The 15,092-nt window shown below is 47.7% G+C and overlaps 2 protein-coding genes across 2 annotated transcripts; one reads left to right on the forward strand and one right to left on the reverse strand.

Annotated features, from left to right (window-relative positions):
* Window positions 1-1,262: 1,262 nt before the first annotated feature.
* LOC142840701 (EKC/KEOPS complex subunit LAGE3-like) lies at window positions 1,263-2,388 on the reverse strand. Its single transcript, XM_075957282.1, has 3 exons — window positions 2,051-2,388; window positions 1,585-1,713; window positions 1,263-1,407 (listed from the first exon to the last, which is right to left on the reverse strand). Exons 1-3 carry the CDS (start codon window positions 2,386-2,388, stop codon window positions 1,263-1,265), a joined length of 612 nt encoding a protein of 203 aa, XP_075813397.1.
* A 5,904-nt stretch (window positions 2,389-8,292) lies between these two features.
* On the forward strand, window positions 8,293-9,552 carry LOC142841504 (EKC/KEOPS complex subunit LAGE3-like). Its single transcript, XM_075958430.1, has 3 exons — window positions 8,293-8,612; window positions 9,005-9,133; window positions 9,310-9,552. Exons 1-3 carry the CDS (start codon window positions 8,293-8,295, stop codon window positions 9,452-9,454), a joined length of 594 nt encoding a protein of 197 aa, XP_075814545.1. The 3' UTR covers window positions 9,455-9,552.
* The last annotated feature ends 5,540 nt before the right edge of the window (window positions 9,553-15,092 follow it).

The raw sequence follows: 15,092 nt of genomic DNA on the forward strand, positions 1-15,092 counted from the left end.
GAAGAGTTCAGGATGGGTTACAATGTCACAATGGGCTGAGTTCCATCACCATTGTCTAGAGCAGAGGTTCTCGGTTGTGAGTTGAGACAGCTTTGTGGTGCTGGGGCTGCATGACCCTTTCACAGGGGTCATGTATCAGATATACTGCATATCTGATATTAACACTAAAATTCACGAAAGTAGTAAAATTACAGTTAAGTACCAATGAAAATAATTTTATGGTTGGGGGTCATCACAACTTGAACTGTATGAAAGTGTTGCAGAATTAGGGAAGTTGAGAATGGCTGCTCTAGAGGATTGCTGAACACTGTGTGGGAGCCATTGTAGCTATGTAGAATCACAGAGATTGTAAGGAATTTATATCTGAGCTAGAGTGAAAGGTAATTACACTATCTGGGAATCAGTGCATTAATGGGGAGATTTCACAGCTGAAGATACCAATGAGGGGCTCTGCACTGTGGAAGATTATGTTTTGTAACATTCTAAGAGAACGGAGTTTAGTAGAGAATTGATAGGTTCCATGGTTAGGGCAGAGAAAGCACAAAATGAGCCAAAGCATAACCGAGACACATTTAGCTTCAGTAGGGAAAAAGTCAAAATTACTGCCAGCAGAAACAAAAGTAGGCATATAACTACTATTATTATAGTGTCTCCATTAGGGCAACCCTAGAGTGCACACTAGAGATCAGAGGTGAAAAAAGCTTTATGGAAGAGAACAGAGAAGGGTGTCAGAACACATGTGATATGAAAAAAAAGGAAGGATACAGGAGATGATAGGGTTAAAGTGGGGATAGCTGTGAAAAAAAGGGAGAAAAGGGAAAAGACCAATAAAAAAATTAAGTATGTATGAAAATGCCACAAGGAAATAAGCAACATTGCATGCTAAAATAAAAAAAAGACCAATTAAATACTCAAAGAATATATTTAAGTAATTTACGTTTACTTCCATCTCCTAACTTTCCTTAAATTTCTTTGTACTACTCAAGCATTTAAATTCCAAAACTTCTCCTCCACAGAAGCACACAGATGAGAAAACCTGGCAGTTTCTGTCATAGTCAAAAGTAAAGTCAGATGAAAAATATTTGCTAAATTCTATTTTGTCCAGTAACATTTAAATTGCTTTTCCTTAAGCAACCGGGAAAAAAATCCAACCGTGCGACTAATACGTGTCACACAGTATTGAAACACTGAACTTTTAAGGGGAAAATAACAATTACTCAAAACATGAAACCCCCATGACTTTTCTTTTATCTGGTAATATGTTAGGATTCACGACTTCTTCCTCGGCCTCGTTTGACAACAGCCACAAACTCCAGGCGCTGAATGTTTCTCATCACCAGGGAGAGCTGGTCAAGGAAAGTGTTGATGGAAATTCTGAAGAGGACAGGGTCTTCAGCAGTCCACCTACTAAAATTGAGAGAAACAGACACTATCAGGGAAATGATGGGGGATCTCTTCAGGTCCACCATACCACGTCTTCCCACTCACATTAAATCTACCAGTGTCTCCATTAGGACACCCCTAGAGCGCACACTGCCTCCCAACCCTGAGGCCACCCCTACTCCAGGCTTTTGGAATACTGACACAGACAAGGCAGTGGCATTCACTGTGAACTCCTGCTGAACCATCACTTGCTGGCGACGGGCAGTGGAGACCAGGGACCTGCGGGCCATGTCTGCCTCCACTGCAGACCTGAAAGGCACTGTTACAGAGCTGGGGGGAGATAAGGTTAAGGCACCATCCACCACTTAGTTTCCCTTTGCTTAGATACACTTCCTAGGCCTGCCTGGCAATGAGCCCTCTCGCCACCAGAGTCCAGTCACCTCCCCACTCCCCAGTGATTCGGGTCTTTTTCTACACCCTTCAGTCCGCTAAGGCAAGGAGTCTCCTTGTCCTGTCAGGATGTCAACTGGCGCACTGGACTACCCACACCACGTCCGTCTGGCCTTTCCCTAGTCAGCTGTGCACCGTGTCCCCAAGGCCTTCCATGGAAGTTTTAGCGTCCCTATGATCTAGTAGCCCCTGGCGAGGGTCTCTTAGGGAAGGATACAACTCCAGGAGTCGATTTCCCGTTGTTGATGCAGTATCTCCGCTGGGTCCGGGGAGAAGTGGTGGGTGCTCATTGTGGAGAACGACAGCTGCCTCTTCAGCAACTGCACCTGACCCCACAGGGCTCCCTGGGCTGGGACTGCCTGGAGCAGCCTGGCTACCAGGAGCAGCTGGGCTACTGGAATCTTGTGGGCCACTCTGAGGGAAGGTGCCATAGTCACCTTCGGTTGCCGAACTTTGAGAGCTAGGCTGGGCTTCGGAACCTTGAGGACTCTGCTGCCCATCCTCGCCTTCTTCAGCCCCTGCTCTCCCATCTAGGCCCTCATCAGGGTCCTGCATGACTACTCTGGCTTTCCCCTCAGCACCCTAACCCGCTCTCAGGGAAGTTCTTGTGCCAAGGTCAGCGGGCTTATACGGGGAACGGCACGTGAAGCCAACTGCGCGTGTGCAAACAAGATCTCGCGAGGATTGGTTCCCGCTAAAGTAGCATTCGGTTCAGACGGGGAGGGGCATGGGGGCATGGCGGGCGGGGGAGGGGCGTCTCTGAGAGCTCTCTCACAGGGTACCTTCCCCAGGGACTTGTACTAATGGGATCCTCCAATAAAGGTTTCTTCCAAGCTGCCCCACCCATGAGTGGCACTGATCCCAACAAGCCTGAGGCTTCGGGAAGCTCAGCTCGGCAACAGGAGTGGGTGAGTGGTGCTGCCTGGGTATTCACAGAACCTGCTCGAGCTGACTGACCAGTGTCCTCAACATCTTAGGAGCCTGCTATGATGGTTCCGCACAACTGCCCCGCCCAAATGGTTCTGCCTGGACCCACAACACCTTCGTACACAATTCAGTGCTCTTCAGCTGGGCATGGCCTAGTGATACTGATTAATGTGACTAAAGAGTAAGTTCGATAACTTTTCCACAAGCAGGGTGGGCTTATAGAAACCATTGGCCACAGCAGCAGCCTCTGTTTGGAGCCCAGTATACAAGCTCACCCTTTGTCATGTGGAAGAGATGTATTTATACTCTCAGTGAAGCCATGAGTGCTTTCAGGGGTAGAGCTGCTCTTGTGTTTCGTGGGGGGGTGGGGTCTGCCCAGTTGTGTTTCCTGCTTGGATGAATTCAGGTGGTGAGAGACTGTGGGTTCCTCTTGGGTGTAGAAAGAAGGTGAGCAACCATGCATGCTGAAGACCAAGATGCTGTTGCAGTTGGGGAGGAAGGATGAGGATACTCTGGAGTCACAGAGTCATTGGTGGCCCTGTTGGTGATGGACAGGTAGGAGCCACAGGCGATGTACTCCTACCTGACTCATAGATGCCTCATACCTGTGGCCTTAGTAAGATGTCTTGACAGACTCTGGAGGATCCAGGGCACTAAGATACAGACAGCATCCTTTGTCAGGCCTTTCTGAACATACTGGATGATGGTTTGGTCTACAGGCTGTATCAGTGTCTTGGGCACACAGCCAGAGCACTGGTAAGCAGATTTTTTTCCCCTATGTATCCTATTCAGTCTAGCCAAGTAGGTTGGGGATGTTTTGTGTAGTGTGCGGCTTATTGATAGCATAGGGAGTATGTCCAGGGAAACAATGAGAAAGGAGACAGCTGGGGACTTGGTCTATTGGAGGTGAGTGGTTCCGAATTTGGAACAGAGGTCCGAGGGTAGCCTGGGCAGGGAGTGGAGGAGGTGGTGGTGGAGGAGGTGGTGGACAGAGACCTCAGGGTGATACAGAAATTTGAGTTTTAAAGTCAGTGTTCATGGTGCCTTAAGCATCCTTCACTAGAGTTTTCATGTTACCTGTCCCTTCACTCATGGAATCAGAGACAGCCTTCCAGTATCTGGTCCCTCAGCATCACCCCCTCCAAGGTACAGTCCAGAAAGAATCCTCAGTATATAACATTGTACTGATTATGTGATTAAAGAATAGGTTCTTGGTGGGCCATTTTGCTTGCTAGCAGAGGGAAGAGTGGTGGCAAGTGGGCACCAGCTTCTCAAAGGTGTTGCCATGGATACGACAAATACATTTCACTGTCTGGAGCTGGTCTCTGTGTGCTGTACAACTGCAAACAGCACCATGGTACATATATCAGGCTGGCGGGCTGCTTCTCAGCCACATACTGACAAGTATGGTATATGAGAATAGATTTCAGGGGGAGAAATTTCAGCTTCACCATTGAGTCACTTCCCTGTGAATTTTCAAGAATTACATTAATTCATAAAAATTTCTTCTTTTGCTATCTAGTCTGTAAACTTGACTAGAACCCACCATTGCCTTGAAATTTTTCCCTCTTTTTCTTAACTTAATTTTTTAAAATTAATTATTTGTAAATTTCAATAATGCACCCCGATCACATTTACCTCCCAGTCCTCTCAGGTTCACCTCCACTCTTGTGACCTCCCCCAAAACAAAAGAAGAAAAAAAGGAAAAAATACAAAGTCCAAGCTGTGTTACCCATATACTCACTGGAGCATGGACAAATTCCCAGTGGCCAGTCTCTTAAAAGTAACCGACTCCAGTACAAGCAGTGGGGATAAATCCCAGTGCCCCTGCCAGTGGCCCCACAGTCTGCCCAGCCATACAACTGTTAACCACATTCAAAGGGTCTAGTTTGGTCCTATGCTGGTTCGTTCCCTGTCTGGCTGGAGTTGGTGAGCTCCCATTAGCTCAGGTAAACTGTTTCAGTACTGGCTTTTTGGGAACCCATTCTCTTTGATGGATACCTTGCTCAGCCTAGATATAGTAGGGAGGGCCTTCCCAAAGCAAGTGTGCCTTACCCCTCTCTGAGGAGTGGATGGGGGGGGGTGAGTTGGGGAGATGGTGGAGGAATGGGAGGAGGGGAGGGAGTGGGAACTGGGTCTGTTATGTAAAATGGAAAAAAGATAGTTTATTTTCTTTAAAAACAAAAACAACTTCTTCCCCTATCCTACCCCTGCTGGACGCCATCAACTGTGAAGAGCTGCACTTCAGCATTCTTATCACAGTTTTAAAGTTCCCATCTAGACTGTTTCTTTTCTTTGTGGGGCAGGGAGAGGTCGACATAGAAATCTTCTATGTCATTCATTCTCAACTGTGAGACTCCTGTCATCGATACCACTGCAAAAGAAGCTTCCTTAACCTTTATAGTCAGCAGCAGCACAGATCATGGACTTTCATGTGGTTTCTCATTACAGCATGGACCACCGAGTCACCGAGTCTATAGTTTCACCATTCTCCTCTGTGCGTGCAGCTCTGTTCTGCCATCTTTCCTTCCAATTTCATGAATTCCCTTTTCAAAATCATCTTCCCATGGGACCTGCCTTTCTCTCCCCGCCCCCCCCGGGGACACTGTGGCCTTTGCAGACTCCTCCACCACCAACCACCTCATATCCCCTCAGAAACTCCATGGATCTCTCAGGCTCCTCAGAGCTGCTCCATGGCAGCAGGTGCTGACTTTGATCTCAGCCTTGCTTCGGGTTTTCATCCACGATGGTGGTGACATGGGCCTGGGTCTGGTTCTGCAGCATTGGCTCCTCCACATGCTCCAGTAGCTTGTAGATGGAGAGGATGGAGTAGATATTGGGGTGGACCAACTCGAAGCGCTGGATCTGGGCCCAGATTTTTTTAGACGGGTCCTTACCGTGTGGCATTGGCTGGCTTATAAAACTTGCAATGTAGAACAGTCTGGCATCATAATCTTCCTGCCTCTGTCACTCAAGTGCTGGGATTGAACACATGATCTACCACACCTGGCTTGCTCTTTTATACCAAGTGCATAACATAAGAAGATAATGTGTTCATTATCAAGCCCATCATTACCGCCCTTAAAGATATAAACTATTTGTATCTAAGGCATGAGATTCTAAAAAAAATTATTCACAAACATGTACTGGAATAGAGGCAAAAACAATTATGATGTAATTGCTGAACTTGTCATACTGTTATTTTTCCCTTGTATTAAAATACTGATTTCATTGAAATTGGTAGAAGTCTTTGCCTGATGTTCATCTGGATTCCTCTATGCTGTTTTGATTAGACCAACCAAACCTCCCATAGTCTCACCTGACTGGCCAGAATCCAATAAAAATGGAGCAATCTGCTTCCTAGACCTCTGGCTGAGGTCCTGTAGCATTAATCTTGTTCTGACTCAGTCAGTGGACCAGACCATTATTCAGGATGTCCACATAGACCTGGCAAAGGATGATCTCACGATATTGGAAGAACATCCGCACAGTGGTCAAAGGTTTGATGTGTTTGTGAGCCCCAGGTTGGCCCTGTCACATGAGGGTCTTGCTTCTTGGGAACCTGAATTCCAGGGCTGCCTGGACCACCAAGGTATCTTTGGCCTTCATCCCAGAGTGCATAAGCCCATGTGCTCAGGTCCTTTCACAGGGAAATGCACATTCTGTGTTATCACATAGCAGGAAATAAGCTGATAGAAACCAGTTCTACCTTTCTCCATACCACCCTGCGCTTCAGGACATTATAGTTTCTTAAAAATAATTGTGATTTGCTAGCCATGTCTTCCTAATACTTTTCTGCTATGGGTACCTCTGTACTGAAATGTAACCTGAGGCCACTGTCCTGGATGTTAGTTCTTTCAAGTGAGTCCCCTGGATCATGAGCACAGCGATGTTATCCAGAGTGACATCACATATGTGACTAACCTACTGACTGCTTCCTGACACCCAATTATGGGACAGGGGTACATGCCTCTTAGCCCATGCCATGCCATCCCCAACACAGGGTCCGGCTTTAGGAACATGATTACAGGGATGCAGTGAATCTGTCTCTGATCTTGACCAGCACTAATGTCTTTCAGTCACACTTATCAGTGTCATTAAGGGATGCCCCTCTGGTGAGGGATGTAGGGCTGCATTGTGTACAAGGGTATTCTGGATTGAGGGGGAACAGTTTGCCTCAGGAGACCCATCTCTCATGGTCCCAACAAATACGGGTATGCTAGACACAGACTGGACCTGCTTGCTGAGGCCAACTTGCAGCACCATGCACTACCGGTGCCACAGAGAGCTTCATGAAGCCTCGGGCTTTCTGTGTGCAAGGAAGCAGTGACACTCGAGGATGGAGAAGAATGTACACTGAAAGGTTTCATCAGTACAAGCCACCTAGAGGAAGAGCCTGTAAGACTTTAAGACAATCCTGAAGCCATTTTTGACAATTCTGAATCCTCTCAGCCTCTGTGCCATAGTGCTTCCCCTTCTCCCCTGGGAACCAAGGACCTAACAGCTACACTCGCACGTACTCAGTTCCTGAATATACATATATACCCATATACGTATGCTTTGGTTCGGTCCCCTGGGAAACGGGGTCAAAATGACCTCTTACCTCATCTGATCTGGCAACAGCTCTCCAGTCAATTATTGGTAATAGCCCTTTCAAATAAGCCAATCAGAATAGTCAAAGAACAACCCCTCTTGCTTCTGTGGCCCCTTTAAAAGTAGACTGTACCCGCTATTCGAGGTCCCTTGGCTTCCTAAATGCTGGGGGACCCTGTCATGACAGAATTTATAAAACCCTCATGCTTTTGCATCGACTGTGGTGTATGAGATGGTCTCTGGGGGCGACTCCTTGTCGGTGTTTGGACTCTAGAGTCCAACAAGCCCAGTTAGGAAGCAGGAATTCTGCCTGTGTGGGGGGGGGGGAGGGGAGGAGGAAGCAGACACACCCGCCAAGAGCCAGGCAGTATCTCAGCAGGAGCCAACCCTAAAAAGAACTTGCTTTCAGGGAGCAGGAGATATTGGTGCCCCCCCCCCCCAACATCTACCAAAAGACAGGAAGAAGCTCAGCAGAAGCCAACCCTAGGGAGAACTTGCTTGCAGGGAGCAGGAGCTATTGGTGTGTTCCCCCACCTCCCCCCACCCCCTATCCCCCCCACCCTCCCCAGACCCCCCCACCCCCGCACACATCTACCAAAACACAGGAAGTAGCACAGCAGGAGCCACCCCTAGCAAGAACTTGCTTGCAGGGAGCAGGAGCTATTGGTGTCTTCCCCCACACTCCCCCCAACATCTACCAAAAGACAGGAAGTAGTTCAGCAGGAGCCACCCCTCGTGAGAGCTTGGTTATAGCTGAGTTGTTGGTGTCCCGCCCCCAGACACACCCACCGAGAGCTTGGCTCATCTCGCGAGAACTCGATTGTGCAAGCACAGTGGGCCTCACATGGTGTGCTCATAATTGTCACGTCATCTCCGTAGCTGAGCCTGAGTGGTGCCGTTGATTGAGCCAGGGGAGCTGAGTGGAAAGTCAGAATCGCCATGCAGGATCCTGGCGAGGCCACAGGTGGTAGAACAGGGGTGGAAGAAGGCGAGGATGGGCAGCAGAGACCCCGAGCTTCCGATTTCCAGGCTAGTTCTCAGAGTTCGGTGGCAGAGGGTGACCAAGACGAGGTCCCTCGTGAGAGTGGACCAGAAGATGCCAGTAGCCAGCCTCTTCTAGGCAGGTCCCGCCCAGGGAGCCCTGTAGGGTTAGGTGGGGCAGCCGAAGAGGCAGCTGTCGTTCCCCAAGACGAGCTACCCACACTTCTCCCTGGACCCAGTGGAGATGTTGCAACAACTGCAAGTCCACTCATGGAGTTGTATCCTTTCCTGGGAGACCCTTGGCCGGGGCTATGGGAAGATAGGAAGGATGAAACGTGAAACGAAGTCTTTCGGGTGGGTGAGCAGGAAGGCTGACAGCAGGGGAAGGAAGAGACAGAGTGGACAGTTAGTCCAAGAAGAAACATCATGCTGGCAGGGCAGGGAGTTGTCTAATCCAGAGAAGACTTCATAATGTAGAAGAAAACCTGAACCGTTGGGGAGGCAGGAGGTGGATGATGCGTGTTTAGCATCGTCAGAAGGAAGATTCTGGGGCAGTCTTGGTCTTGGGTTGCACGTGGGAGCAGTGTCAGAGAGGCCTCAGAAGTATACCAGACCACATAGCAATAGGAAACCTAATAGTGGATGACACCTTAACCACAGCCCCTTCCAGCACTGTAAGAGTGCCTTTCAGGTCTGCAGTAGAGGCAGGCATAGCCCGCAGGTCCCTGGTCGCCAATGCCCAGCGCCAGCTACTGATGGTTCCACAGGAGTACATCGTGAATGACAGTACCTTGGTTGTGTCAGTATTCCCAAAGCCTGGAGTAGGGGTGGCTTCGGGGTTGGGAGGCAGTGTGCGCTCTAGGGGCGTCCTAATGGAGAGACACTGGTGGGTTAGATGTAAGTGGGAAGGCAGGGTGTGAGGGACCTGAACAGATCCCTCATTTCCCTGATGGTGTTTCTTTCTCTCACATTTAGTAGGTGGACAACTGACGACACCAGTCTCTTCCAGATTTCCATCAATCGTTTCCTTGACCAGCTCTCCGTGGTGATGAGAAATATTCGGCACTTCCAGTTTGTGGCTGTTGTCAAACGAGGAAGGGGAAGGATTCATCACACCTAAACTTTCTCCCCCTAAAAGACAAGACAAAGGCATTTTGTGTTTTTGGTAATTGATACCTTGCCTTCAAATTTCAAAGTTTTGATGCATTTTCCCCTTTATCAGTCCCATGCTTGTCTTGTTTTCCTTTTGCTTAAGGAAAGGGTGCTTAAATGTTTGTTGCTGAACAAAATAAAACTAACATATTGTGGTTTAGATGTTTTTGGTTAGGTTTTGGTCTGACATTACTTTTGGCTATGGCAGAAGCCTCCAGTTTTCTCATCTGTGTACTTTGGTTGGAAGGAAAGTTCTGAAATTTAAAATTTCTCATAGTCCAAAGCAGGGAAAGATATTTTAGTAAATGGACAGAAAATTACATTATTTAAAGTCAGTTACTTATTCAGCACACAATATGGTTATCTTTGAAGTAAAATTTTTTCTGTTAGAATATGATAAAGAGCTTTGCTAGCATGCCAGAGTCCCTGAGTTCAATCCCAAAGTACTATTTAAAAAAAAAGGTGTGTGTGTTCTATAGAACTAAGTATATAAAGGCAATAAAGACATTTTTATGTTTATTCTTTAATATTTTTCTTGGAATATTTCTTATGGAATACTAGCTTTTCCATTTCCTCACACTTTTCAGGAGAAATTTATGTTAAAAACATCCTCCTATATACGGATAGTAAACGTTTAGGCTTATCCACTTTTTCCTATATAATAAATAATTTAGTTCATGAAAACTTACTTCCTTGAGGTATATTAGAAGAGGCAGATTTCCTGAATTAAACATTTATACAGTCACGTATTAAATTTCTCCACGTATACTACTCGACCGTTTTCTAATATGGGCCTTACACTCACCAAATCTCAGTCTTCAGACTCTCTTTCATGACCACTGGGTTGATCGTTTCCATACAGAAGTGAAAAACGGATTTAGTTTGAGAGGACAAGAAAGAAACACCAGAGCAGGATATTTGAGGCTCCCAGGCCTTCTTTCAGATTAGTGTAGGGTGACATCGAGACAAATGGTTGTGCTTGTTAAGTAGTGGCCAGCTGTGTACAAACAGCCTGCATGCGAGAATCTTGCTAAACTCACTCATTAGTTCTTGTGACTGTTTATATATATGTATGTGCGTATGTATGTTTGTATATATATGTATGTATACATATGTGTATTAAAGGCAATTTTATTTCTTTCTGATCTGACACTGTTTCTTGATTGTTTTCTTTCTTCACTCTGTCTTCGATGTTCCCAGTCCTTCTGTCTATCCCTGGTATGTGTTGGGTGGTGGTCAGGTCTCTCTGAGAGCCCTGCCTCCTGCCTCCTGAATGATGAGGTTTTCTGTGCAGGTGGACAGGCACGGTCACAGGCTTCTGGTTCGATTGGGCTGGGCAGTTACCTGTGATCTTGTGAGGATTGTGTGGGGTGACCCATTCCTATATGAGTTTTGACTTTTCATTGAATATTTGAATTTTTTCTTTTTTAGTGTAAATAATTGAATGGAAAAATAAAAATTAAAAAAGTTCTTAATAATTATTTTTAAGCTGGCCTGGTTATTTACCATATCGAGCTAACTTGCTATATTGGGTGCCCCAATTCATGGGGCCACTAGAGTCTCGGTAGCTCTGGCCAGCCGAGGCCATGCCGCTTTCAACTGGGCATAGACTGGCCAAATTTGACACCCAACTCTGAGCCCCATAGCCAGGTCCCCAGGCACTCCCCCCTCGGCTCGTGCATCCTCACTGCCACACCAATAGCTCCTGCTCCCTGCAAGCAAGTTCTCCCTAGGGTTGGATTCTGCTGAGCTTCTTCCTGTCTTTTGGTAGATGTTGGGGGGGCGCATCAATATCTCCTGCTCCCTGCAAGCAAGTTCTTGCTAGGGTTGGCTCCTGCTGAGATACTGCCTGGCTCTTGGCGGGTGTGTCTGCTTCCTCCCCCCCCCCCACAGGCAGAATTCCTGCTTCCTAACTGGGCTTGTTGGACTCTAGAGTCCAAACACCGAGGAGTCGCCCCCAGAGACCATCTCATACACCACAGCCGATGCAAAAGCATGAGGATTTTATTAATTCTGTCATGACAGGGTCCCCCAGCATTCGGGAAGCCGAGGGACCTTGAATAGCCGGTACAGTCTACTTTTAAAGGGGCCACAGAAGCAAGAGGGGTTGTTCTTTGACTATTCTGATTGGCTTATTTGAAAGGGCTATTACCAATAATTGACTGGATCAGATGAGGTAAGAGGTCATTTTGACCCCGTTTCCCAGGGGACCGAACCAAAGCATACGTCTATGGGTAATTGTTCAGGAACTGAGTACTTGCGAGTGTAGCTGTTAGGTCCTTGGTTCCCAGGGGAGGAGGGGAAGCACTATGGCACAGAGGCTGAGAGGATTCAGAATTGTCAAAAATGGCTTCAGGATTGTCTTAAAGTCTTACATTCCCTCCTCTTATTTGGTTGAATATCTCAATCTTGAGATATTACTAAATTTGGAGGACCATTTGGATCTGTACCCAGAGATTAACAAACCAGTGTTGTTTCCTTATAATAGGGAGGTCCTGCTGACAAGCATAGCCAACAAGATTGTGTCAAGCTGGGGTCAGTACTATTTAGCAAAGAAAAGGCTCCCATTATCAGATTAAACAGTCACTGGCCTGTATTAGAGCTTGCCAGGAGTGAAGCAGGAGTTGTAGAGGGTTTTTAGGACTAGGAGTGGAGCCCAGGGCCCTGGAAAGGGGGGCTACCTCAGCAGGGGCTAGCTGGCCCTGGTCAGGTAATACCAAGTTGGGCCCTAGTACTGTGGTCATTGGAGGTGTTACAACAACTTACAGGGTGAACAGAATTTCTATGTCTTTTTACATTTTTAGGCAGCACAATAAAATATTTTAGCCCCCCCCCCCATACTGCAGAGTTTGGTTTTTTTTCCCCCGGACAAATATATCATTTAGAATATTTGCATACAGGATAAAAGTTTCTGGGGGTTTGCTCAGTATCCTCCCAAGAGGCTTTTGCTAAAACACACAGGTCAAAAGTTAGCTGGGGGAACCAAATATTCAGGGGATGAACTTCAGTGGCTAGCCTTAAGGCTTGCTCAGTCTCAAAGTTAGTCAGGGTCCAGGTTAAGTCCTGAGGTATAAACATCAGGGCAAAGATCAGCAAGCCTAGCAGAGTCAGGCCTCCTTGAGAGGATTTTGGGTACGCTGAAACTTTTATTTGGAAGGTCCTGGGTCGTCCTGTGGAGGTGCAGGCTTGACGTGAGATGCATGGATCCAGGCTGCAATATCGTCCACTTTGAGGGCAGTAGGTGTAGGGTCCCTTCCAGCGAAGTTTAAGATTCTGGGACCGGTGTCTCCGAACGTACACAGAATCGCCAACCTGGAACGGGTGTGAGATTTCCGGGTGCCCGGGTTGGTGTTGGGAGGTGCCAGCAGAGAAGCAGAGAACAGCTTAGTCCAGCGGGCAGCAGCAGGGATAGCTAGGGCCCTTTTAGGGAGGGTCTAGTCTGGCCTGCAGCAGCAGGCTCTGGTCAGATAAATACCATGTCCCAAGTCCTTCCAGACACCCATGGAAACAGTCCCGCTTCTTGCCCCTGGGAGACAAGTGGGGGAGATGTCTGAACCCCCGTGTCCAAATATTTCCTCCAGGGGAAAATCTTTTGCCAGCCTCCAGGGGCAGCTGTGGGTTTTTTTTTTTTTATCTCGGATATCCCAGGAGGCTAGTTGTGCCACTAGTTGACAGAAATCAGGGGTAAGGGCAGGGGTATCAAAGCAAGGGCTTGAGGAGGCGTGGATTGCAGGTATGAGCGGGCAGCTGCTGTTCTCATGTCCCTCCGGATATACCCCAGGTGTATGCCTGGGTTCGGAGATCTGGAGAGCCTTCAACCGTGCTCGCAGATGGGGTTTGTGAGCAAATGGGTCATGAGGGGCCTTAAGAAACTAAGAGGGGGGTCCCCCATATTGGATCTCATAGGGGGGTTAGTCCAAGCTGAGACGGGGTGTTTTGTACACAGAACAGGGCTAGGGGAAGGAGCTGTACCCAGTCTCTAGTGCCAGATTCCAAAGGCTAATTTGGTAAGGGTCTTTATTTATCCTGAACTCTGGGGTCTGTACTATTGCTCTTACCTTAGCCAAATTAGCAAATTAGTGGGGTGCTTTGAAACCCCCCTCCTTTTTTTAGACCCGCCAACTGGACTCTGGCAATAAAGACGGAGCTGCTCCCTACCAGCTGGAGTATTGAAGTCCCATCCTCTATCTTGTCCGGTGATTGGGTTGGCCTGCTGTCAGTTCCTGGGACATTCTTTTTTCCTCTGTGGTTAGGAGCACCTGTAAGAGCTGCTGGCAATCATCCCAAGTGGGCTGATGAATAACCAGAACAGATTCTATAAGCCCGGTCACGGCCTGAGGGTCCTGAGAAAAGGAAGGGTTGTAAGTAAAGATTAGAAGCAGAAAAAGGCAGTATTGTAATTGGCCTGCTACTGAGCGAAGGGGAAATGCTTAGGAAGTCATTCTCATCCTTCCCCTGTCCCAGCATAGATGCTGAGAACTGAAGTTTTCAGGGCTAGGGCCCGACCAACGGGGCTCCTCAGGAACGAAGTGCTTCCTCCGGGGGAGGAGGAGGGAGAAGTCTGTCATGCTTGGCTGGATATCAGGAAGAACCAGAGGTGCCTGGATTCTGGGTTTCTTTTGCTCCAGTACAGGAAAGAGAAAAGACAAAGGGCTTGGGGAGGGGCAGCCATCACCTCTTCCAGCAGTGGGGCTGCTTTCGGAATCAGGGAAACTGATGATGGCCAGGGGGCCCGGTGCCAGGTTCTGAATTCCTGCAGGTGGATTTTTAACAAAGACAAACCGACATACAAAAAAAAAAAAAATACAAAGAGACAGACATAAACTCAAAACCAGAAGCTGGTGCTCTCACCACCACTCTGGTGTAGAACTGAAAATACAAAAGAACAAAAAGACAGACTTAGACTCAAAATCAGAAGCCGCGCGGCAACAAACTGGTACGAACCTGGAAGGGAGTGGGCGATAAGGGCCACACTCCCTGGAAACTAAGATGACCTGGTCGCTCCTAGTTTCACAAATTGCCAGTGAAGCGTCCTCCACGGCTGGGCCAGGGAGTGTTCCCGGACACGTCTGTCCCACTGCCTGGTCCCCTTCAAATACTAGCCCTGCGCAGGTACAATTCTCAAGTTACTGATTCACAATTACACAGAAACAGAAACACAATACACAGACAGACATAAAAATGACCTCATTTCCTTATACCTCCAACTGGGTCTAGAGTGTGTCTGGGAGCCACTCGATTCCCAGTCAGGGAACCAAATGTTGGACTCTAGCGTCCAAACACCGAGAAGGAGTCGCCCCCAGAGACCATCTCATACACCACAGCCGATGCAAAAGCATGAGGATTTTATTAATTCTGTCATGACAGGGTCCCCCAGCATTCGGGAAGCCGAGGGACCTCGAATAGCGGGTACAGTCTACTTTTAAAGGGGCCACAGAAGCAAGAGGGGTTGTTCTTTGACTATTCTGATTGGCTTATTTGAAAGGGCTATTACCAATAATTGACTGGAGAGCTGTTGCCAGATCAGATGAGGTAAGAGGTCATTTTGACCCCGTTTCCCAGGGGACCGAACCAAAGCATATGTACATGGGTAATTGTTCAGGAAC

Source organism: Microtus pennsylvanicus, chromosome X (assembly GCF_037038515.1).
Source record: "Microtus pennsylvanicus isolate mMicPen1 chromosome X, mMicPen1.hap1, whole genome shotgun sequence".
Classification (NCBI taxonomy): domain Eukaryota; kingdom Metazoa; phylum Chordata; class Mammalia; order Rodentia; family Cricetidae; genus Microtus; species Microtus pennsylvanicus.